General features: G+C 35.2%; 1 protein-coding gene across 1 annotated transcript in view; it reads right to left on the minus strand.

The window, feature by feature from the left end:
- The window catches only part of LOC113234591 (1-phosphatidylinositol 4,5-bisphosphate phosphodiesterase epsilon-1-like), a 125,593-nt gene that overhangs the window by 55,134 nt on the left and 60,489 nt on the right, over positions 1 to 9,970 (minus strand). Inside the window, exons 6-7 of the mRNA XM_026469945.1 lie at positions 8,379 to 8,476; positions 4,341 to 4,444 (exon numbers count right to left, since the gene is read on the minus strand). Of these exons, the coding sequence (XP_026325730.1) occupies positions 4,341 to 4,444; positions 8,379 to 8,476 (202 nt within the window). The remainder of the gene's footprint in view (positions 1 to 4,340; positions 4,445 to 8,378; positions 8,477 to 9,970) is intronic.

A 9,970-nucleotide genomic window follows, 5' to 3' on the forward strand; every position in this document is an offset into this window, starting at 1 on the left:
CGATCTTTGTATTAATAATTATAACAAACTAGTGGAGTAATTTCACATAAAAAATAATAGAATATTAATTCAATAAAAATGTAAATTATATAATGTGTTCGTTTTATCGGAACTTACCCTAACGATCAGATCGAGGCGTGAAAATTGGCGTTAGTAACGCCGGAGTAAAGCAAAACACCTAGGCCTTAACAAAAAGTGGCGCCTACGCCTACAAGATACTATAGTACACTTCATTTCACTGGTTAAGTTATATCTACGCATAAAGTTGAGCACGACATTTTGTGAATTACTAATAAAACATGGACATTTTTAGGCCAGCCGGTGGGAAACGAGTTACACTGACGCCTCGCCACTGATAACGATGCAAAGCTGAAAATTTGTCATTTTGCCACGTTTTAGTTAGTGGACAGCAGATATACGTATTTAACAAAACGTTGATTGAAGTGCTCTTGTAAAATTTTGTAGACACGATCGAGAAACTAACATTTAAGGTCGTTATTTCTCTTTCCCGTTAAATTTTACCGCTTCGTAATTATATGGGCTTAAAACTTCGTCAAGAAGAGTTCAACTTTGTGCTAATTTGTCAGGAAGAAAGATTTTCAAGGGACTTCTGAAAGACATGACCTGCCTCTATAATAAGATTCCTGTTAATGTTCAATATTTGCCATTTACGACTTTTAAAACTGTGGTGAAACAAAAAGTTCTGCGTACTTGGATAACAAAAATCCGTGGTAGTGACCCGTTTAGGCCTTACAAATTGTCTCTATCTATAACATTTGAAATAAATATTATAATTAGATCGATCGATGGATTTTTTTAGGTGTTCGATCTTTCTATATGAAATATAATAATTATGACAAACTAGAGGAGTAATTTTACAAAAAAACAATAATCTCAGTACAGAGTACTAAAAAAACCGACCTCAAAAGTACGTGGAATTACGTCTATTTGTTAAGTTTTATTGAAATATCCCCTAGTTCGCCACTATATAGGACTTGACACTGGAGATAATAATAATCGGTTCTCACTACTCAAAGCATATTGAGAGAAAAATGCCTTGAATTGGACAAATAGCAAAATCAACCATTAAAATAATTGCTCCTAAATTAAAGTTAGGCGCTATTTATAAAAATGAATCTTCATGTGTGAACAGCCACCCCTCGAGGTGGATGAATTTCTTCAAAACGAAATGGGACCACTATGGAAATACCCCCTTTCCAACAAAAAAAGAATCATGAAAATCGGTTCACAAATACCGGAGTTATCGCGTAACATACATACAAAAAAAAAAACAGTCGAATTGAGAACCTCCTCCTTTTTTGAAGTCGGTTAAAAATTGAATATCAATTCAACAAAAATTTAATTTACAATTAATAGCGACATTTCTAGCCAGGGCTGGTAGCTGTAAAGGCATCTAACTGGTACACGAAATACTTTCACAGATTTCTCATAGATGGCGCTACGGCTAAAAAGTAGTTGAAAACCAAATACAAAGATCCGACAACAAGCACATAGAAAAATTGGTGAGATCCGCAGGTTCGTTCCGTGGCTTAGTTGGTATAGCGTCTGCCACGGTATGCAAGAAGACGTCGGTTCGAATCCGACCGGATCGAAGGAATTTTTGACGGACTAGTGGAGTAATTTAGTTAGTTAGTTTATTAATTTAAATCAAATAGATACGTAACATCTGCACCGTTTGTACAGTTTTTGAACATCATTACACGTTATATAATCTGCACATGTTTTTAAATGTGTTAATAACTGATTTAAACTAATTAAGGTATTAGGAAATGAAACTATTTTTCCGGATTTATATCGCGTATATTTGTTTTTTCAAACAAACCGACGTTTCGGGCCCTTTACAGGTCCCATGGTCAAGGTTGACTGATTTAAATCCGGAAAAATAGTTTCATTTCCTATGTGTAACAATCGCGAAAACCTAAGATCTCTATATATATAAATACATGTTATCGATTATATATTCTATAATATATCATTAGTTATATCTTAAGTATATGTTATTAATATATGTATCACCACGACAAATAAGTTATTGTAGACTTTAATTTAAACTTTAATTAAAAATTAATTTAAAATTCTCTAAGGTCACTACTAATTTTGTTTTGTTCTGTTCGTTTATAAGGCTTCAAAATTTATGTCAATGTGGACAACTATTTTGGCCTAAGTTATTTAAGACAAATATTGTTTGTTGTAAGATGTATTTAAGATGGTTGCTGTTATGCCTTAATAATAAAATAAAATAAAAAATTCACGTAAAAAATAATTGAATAAAAATTTAATTTAAATTAGTAAATGCCATCACTATCTCGCGCTATGATTGTGGATAGTGAAGATTCAATGCTGTTCAGTTCATCTAGCCATAAAAACACGGCTAAAGTAACATCCCGTAAATTATTATTATTTAATATTTAAATGGAAGAAGTGTCGGATGAAACTCATGGTACCACGATTTCGTTTAACCAAGGCAAACGACTCTTTATACGTTTTTACAATAAGATTCCGGAGCATATATTTAAAAACTACATTAAAAATATTTTGATTGAAAAGTCATACTACGACACGGCTCCAGAATCCACACAAATTTGATTCAAAGTGTATTCCACAGCATTTCAGTCTATTTGAAAAGAGCAATCCCTAGAGTTTCTTGCTCGTTCTTCTCAGGGAGGTCAGCGTAGTGAACGAGCGGTAACTTAAATGTGACGTTTTCAAGTGTAAATTTATTTTATCTATGTTTTATAATAATATACAATAGTTTGTTATAATTATTAATACAAAGATCGAACATTCAGAAAAAACACTCAGAAAAATTCCTTCGATCCGGTCGGATTCGAACCGACGTCTTCTTGCATACCGTGCCAGACGCTATACCAACTAAGCCACGGAACGAACCAACAGACTTCACGAACTTTTCTATGTGCTTGCATCGTGTCTTTGTACTTGGTCTTTCAACGACTTTTTAGTCGTATAGATATAGAATTTTTTCTGAGTGTTTTTTCTGAGTGTTCGATCTTTGTATTAATAATTATAACAAACTAGTGGAGTAATTTCACAAAAAATAATGAATATCAATTCAATAAAAATTTAATTAATATACAATAGTATTTCCATTAAAGAGTATAATGCACTATGTAGGCAGCAATAAGGTTCAATATAACATCAACAAATATTTAAATTTTCGCCTCGCCCATCCTCGTCAATCCAGACCATTGCCACTGACGGATTTAATATTTTGTCATACAAATTTCAGTCCACGTCGCGACTCGCCGATGGTAAACCACCATAAAACTGAAATCGTTCTCTGAGTGATCAAGAATACATACAAAACACACAAATATTTTGCACTAACATCATTGACTTACAATTATATGGATGTCGGGTCCGCGCTAAAAAGTGTCCGCACTTGTAAGGCGCTAAAATCGTATACAGAGCGCCAAACTCCGCTTTAGTCTTCATTTGTTCTACTGACAGCGCGATACTGCGATGAGATTACAATTTAAATTTCGAATAGGTTGACTTGGGACATTTTTTTCGTGGTTTTTGTATTAGACCCGTCGTCCATTTATTTGTAAGTCAATGACTAACATACATTTTTTATATAAAAATACATTTTTTTTAACCCACAGACAAACCATTTTACACATATTTTTCTATAAATCTAGCTATAATTATCGTCTCCTGACTTTCTCAAACTCGTATCTTAAAGCACAAAAGTTACTGAAAAGCCATAAAGGGATTGTATAAACAAATTTTGCAGGTTGATTTGACATCACATTAACCTTCATATATTTATACACTAGCTTTTACCAATACTTAAAGTAATGCGTCCAAATTAATACCCTTGATAAGAAATTTAAAATAAATAGAAAGTTTGCCATCTCCTGAATAATTACTCTTTATAAGATACCAGTTTGAGACAGTAAGGCATCGATATGTCATTTCCGTACGCCGTGTGTATAGTTTTTATACTTCAGTGCATTGACTTACAAAAAAATGGACGACGGGTCTAATACAAAAACCACGAAGAAAATGTCCCAAGTGAACCTATTTAAACGTAGTGACATGTCAAGGAATATGAAAAAGCTAAAACGTTGAATTTAAATTGTAATGTCATCGCAGTACTGTCTAATTTTGCTTGCTTCGCTGTCAGTCGAACAAACGAAGACTAAAGCGTGAATGACGCTCTGTATACGATTTTAACGCCCTATAAGTTCGGACACTTTTTAGCGCGGACCCTACGTCCATATAATTGTAAGTCAATGCTTCAGTGGGTAATTTTCTTTCAATTCGACAATATTGGCGAACTTGTGTAAAGAACTTACTTGTAAAATATGCCTGTCCATTCTTTCTCCGTTTTGTGGGGCTAGCGGAAACATTGTCACCCCGTGATCGTGTGGTAATGGTTGAACGGGACAGTAACCGCCACCTGGTAATCACAAAGGGTTTTTCTTAGTATATTAACACCAATCCTTACAAATTACTATTGCAAAAACCGTAGATATAGATTAGATCTTATTGGAGGAGGTTCTCAATTCCACTGTACGTTGTGTATGTTCTTCCACGGGGTGATTCAACCCAACTGAAGTTTTTTTGCAATTTCAAAATGATTTCTGTAATCAAAGGTCATTGCATTGATAGTTAATAACTTTAGTTACGTAGCGTACTATAGAGAACGTTAACGTTCTTTACAGACGGCCTACCATAACTTTTCCATAAACAATCTTATTTCAATGTAAGCTTAAAGTATACTTATTATAATATTACTCATATTCGTACCATGACGAACCTGTCAGCCAAGCAACGTACTTATTGTAAAGTGACTGAAAGAACGAATGATATCCCAATATTGTCTATTCCTTACTAAAAGTAGGAAATAAATAACGCTATATGAACTGTATAATGCCATCTCTTTATTTTTTGATGATCCGAATCGTGTTATCGTAGTATAATGTTAAAGTACTTAATATTATTTACATTCAGAGAATTTTAACTGCCAAAACAATAAAAGTATGTAATAATGAAATCTATTAAAATTATGTTGTTTTCCGCATTTTCATGAAGAAAAATAAATAAAACAAGCTGAGTCTTGATTGTCACGTTGTGAATTCGGAATTATAGTCTATTGTCAACTGTTAGTTTCCCCAAGTAGCTTACAGATGGCGCTGTCATAATTTTACGAAAGAAACATCACGTATTTTTATTTTACGAGAAATTATTTCTTATGTGCTATTAAATAAAAAACAAACACAATATTGAAGAGATATATGTAAATAAATAAGTTCAACTTATTACAAATCAATATTAAGACAATAAAACTGAAAATAATATTGTTTCCATTGCATCCGTGTAACTATTTTAAGATTGCTAAATTTGATATAAGAGCAATATTACCTACTTTAATGTTAAAGTCGCGTCATATTACGAACTGAGTGAATGAATAGTCACAAAGCTGCCAATAAACGAAAAATACAACGTTAACTTTAATTCGTTTGTGGTGAGGGTCCCAACGGTCCATCTGTCGACCTTCATGCAGGTAGAGTTTTGGCCGAAGGGTGTCATGTTCCGGCGGTTCAGAGGAACGATACATGACACTTGTTTGCGTCGCACGTCGCCGAATAGTAATTCGTGTAAATAGTTAATAAGTTTATATTATTTTATACGTATGTTAGTTTGTAAGGTATGTATCAATAATAATAATATGTATGTTAGTCTGTAAGGTATTTGTTATATGGGCCTTAGTTGCCTGAAATAAATGAATAAATAAATAAATAAATAAAATAAAAAATAAAACATCATAGGAATGAAACTATTTTTCCGGATTTAAATCGCGTATATTTGTTTTTTCAAACAAACCGACGTTTCGGGCCCTTTACAGGTCCCATGGTCACGGTTGACTGAGGTGGTACAGTCTTCAACCAGTTATGTCTAATATTGATGCAAACCACCCTATTTTTTCACTATAGTTACAATAGTTATTAATTAAATACCTTATTTTTAATTTTACAAAGAAAACATTCCAATTTACGCTACATTAAGTGGAATCCTCCACGCCAATGCCGCAGACCCCGTGTGAAACCACCAACAGTCGAGCGAAGACCTGCCATCTTACCTTACGTGAGAGGTGTTACAGACAAGATCGGAAGAGTCCTCAGGCGCGCATCTATCAAGACCTATTTCAAGCCCCTGAGGAAGATTTCTCAGTTCCTGAGACCCGTGAAATGTAACATCCCCTTACAGGATGCAGGAGTTTACAAGCTTGACTGTGAGTGCGGTCTCTCTTATATTGGACAAACAAAGCGAAGTATTTGTACCCGCGTCAAAGAACATATAGCTGATGTCAAACACCGTCGCGCAAACAAGTCTGCAGTCTGCGAGCATGTCATGGATAAACCTACACATTCAATGAAGTTTGACAAACCCCAGGTCCTTGCAAAAGAAGTCCGTTATCTGCCCAGGATGCTGCGAGAGGCCATTGAAATTAAAAAACATCCTAATTTCAACAGGGAAGATGGTTTCTCCGTACCACCAGTTTGGGATCCAGTATTTCCTCTAATGAAAAATCCCAAACAGACATAAGACTGCAGTACTAATTAATATGTTTTAATTTAATCTAATTTCTATTAATAATTAATAATAAATTAAACTTAATAAACAAATTCATTCAATAAAATAATTTGTAAAACTTAATGTAGCGTAAATTGGAATGTTTTCTTTGTAAAATTAAAAATAAGGTATTTAATTAATAACTATTGTAACTATAGTGAAAAAATAGGGTGGTTTGCATCAATATTAGACATAACTGGTTGAAGACTGTACCACCTCAGTCAACCGTGACCATGGGACCTGTAAAGGGCCCGAAACGTCGGTTTGTTTGAAAAAACAAATATACGCGATTTAAATCCGGAAAAATAGTTTCATTCCTATGTATAACAATCGCGAAAACCTAAGAACTCGATAAAACATCATAGTTTTAACATTACAATAAGCTTACTTTAAGCGCGTTATGGTACGAAAAGTCAATGTAAGGCTAAAGTAATATTGTTTTAAGAGGCTGTGGTAGGCCCCCATGACTTCACAAATTAATTTAACTCTTCCATGTACGTAGATAGTACCATAGCATCATTGAATTTTATCAGTACGTTGTTGATATTTCTCCATGGGAAAGCAGTAGGTGGCAATTACACAGACCCGTTGTTGTTTCTTTGAGATCCATATAGCGAAACAAGTACAACAAGTAAACGCCGTTACTGTCCATGCGCGAATTAAAATTTTTCCTGTACTAATACGGTTTAGTAAAAAATCATCGGTTTATGTCTTTACATATACCGATGATTTTTTAAGTACTTATTGAATTACAGCGGTTTTCTTGTAAAATTTCGAGGCAAGTTTGTGTTTTTTTTTCTATCGTGAATATTTTTAGGAACCCTGTTTTCACATCGTGTATGTCCTTAATTTTACTATATACTTTTTCCAAAGTGATTCTTGCAACACTTTTACTGTTATAAGAAATCAACCAAAGTGTATTATAGACTTAAGAGTAATGTTACGGACGGCCGTACGCGCCTGGCCGGTCAGAGCTAGAGTTCAGAAGAGAATGAGTAATTCAGGAGCTCTGATTGGCCGAGCGGCGTAGCGACTCATTGATAGGACCGGTACGGTGTGGGAGACACCGTACTGGTATAAATATAAGCGATAATTGTCATTCGAATCAATCACTTTGTAATCACTTTTGAAACACTATCAATCACTCTCACTTGTTATAATTAGTTGTTTTTGTAACTCAGATCGACAAATATGAATATACAGTCCACTTCAGATTAAGGAAGTTTAATTGATATCGAAGGAAGATTAAAGAAGAAGTTCAGTTTGGCTGAATTTTACAACAAGTAATGTAATATTATATATAACAAAGTTTCGAATGTATTCAAAATTTATTATTTGCGAGGTTTAAGGGCCGTATTCTAGAACTCTACTCAATGCTCAAGTCAGGATTTGAGTATGGTTTAAAGCATTCGAAATCATACTCAAGTCCCTGCCATTAGGGTCGTATTTCCAGTACTTGTGTTTCCAGTGCAATCCTGACTTGAGCATTAAGTAGAGTTCTAGAATACGACTCTGAAACTATAGTGAAATAAATATTTTATATGTAATTTAAATTTATAATTTCTATCTACGACATTTTAAAATAAATATATTATCAACAATAAATGTGAACAAAATTATTTTGATAATGGTCAACCCCTAAAGTTTTTTACTCGTTTTTCTCAAAGTAATTAGTTTTACTTATGAATAGCAGTGTCCAATCAATTTGAGATTTGAAATATGAATTTGTGCAAATGATTTTGAATTGGTAGTCTAACCTTCTAACTCGTACAATGCCTCGTTTTCGAAGTTACAGTCGCTGGTTATATGCGCAGGTTGCGCGAACACAGGCTCATCACACGACGTCATGGCTGATCTGCGAACAAACCATACATTCTTAATTTTTAAACTATAGATGCTACGGTGCAGCAGTATGCAGTCGACGAAAAGTCGTCGCCTTACTTGCTCAAACTCTTATCTTAAAGTACAAAGTTACTGAAATGCAAAAAATGTATTGTATACATTGACTTACAAATAAATGGACGACGGGTCTAATACAAAAACCACGAAAAAAATGTCCCAAGTCAACCTATTTAAACGTAGTGACATGTAAAGGGATATGAAAAAGCTAAAACGTTGAATTTAAATTGTAATGTCATCGCAGTACTGTCTAATTTTGCTTGCTTCGCTGTCAGTCGAACAAACGAAGACTAAAGCGTGAATGACGCTCTGTATACGATTTTAACGCCCTATAAGTTCGGACACTTTTTAGCGCGGACCCGACGTCCATATAATTGTAAGTCAATGATTGTATATAAATTTTAATATCAATTCAATAAAAATTTAAATCATTCTCGTCGAGTCTTCTCGTCATCTATACCACAAAGTCTGCAAACAAAGGTTTTCAACCAGTACGTCCTGCCTGTTATGATTTACGGAGCCTAGAAGTGGACACTCACGATACGGCTAGTCCACCAATTTAAAGTCGCTCTGCGAGGTATGGAACGGGCTAGGCTCGGAGTTTCTCTGAAGGATTAAATTCGTAATGAGGTTAAACGACAGAGAACTAAGGTCACCGACATAGCTCGTGCAATAAGCAAGAAGCGGTAATGGGCTGGCCATATTTGTCGAAGAACCGATAATCGATGGGGAAAACGAGTTCTAGAGTGGAGACCGCGACTTGGCAAACGTAGTGTAGGACGCTCTCCGGCCAGGTTTAGTGACAAAAGGTGACTGCAAAAGGTTGCTGGTGGGAAATGGATGCGGCAAGCTGAGGACCGGGCGAAATGGTGCACATTGGGGGAGGCCTATGTCCAGCAGTGGAGTGCGATAGGCTGATAATGATGAAAAAAATTTAAATACAATGAATAGCGACATCTTTAGCCAGGGCTGGTAGCTGTAAAGGTATCCAACTGGGTGACGAAATACTTAAAATTTCTCATAGATGGCGCTAGACTAAAAAGTCGTTGAAAAAACCAAATACTATATATTTTTTAGCCGTGGGGCGACGGCTTAAGAATACATTGTCGCCTCCCCATACATGCTCGTGGGGGTCGTAAGAGGCGACCGAGGGCGTCACAAGTGTCCATCTGCTTAGCATTGTGGTAGGCTCTGTGCCGACTGGATAGCGACCACAGTACACACGGCGGAAAACCCTCCACAGTGAAACGCTTTTGCGAATCGCGTTCAGGGATCAGTTGGTGTACATCCAGTGCATTTGGCCAGACCGGCAAAATGATAGTGACGGAGTGAAGATATTTGTGTTTTCCATCCGTTACTCTCATCTCTGGACTGTATTCGCACTTTCCATCAGGCGCGGTGCAGTCATTTTGTCGAGTCGCAATAAAAAAAAAAAAAAAAAAAAAAAAAT

This window comes from Hyposmocoma kahamanoa, unplaced genomic scaffold (genome assembly GCF_003589595.1).
Source record: "Hyposmocoma kahamanoa isolate Upper Pololo Valley unplaced genomic scaffold, ASM358959v1 85, whole genome shotgun sequence".
NCBI lineage: Eukaryota > Metazoa > Arthropoda > Insecta > Lepidoptera > Cosmopterigidae > Hyposmocoma > Hyposmocoma kahamanoa.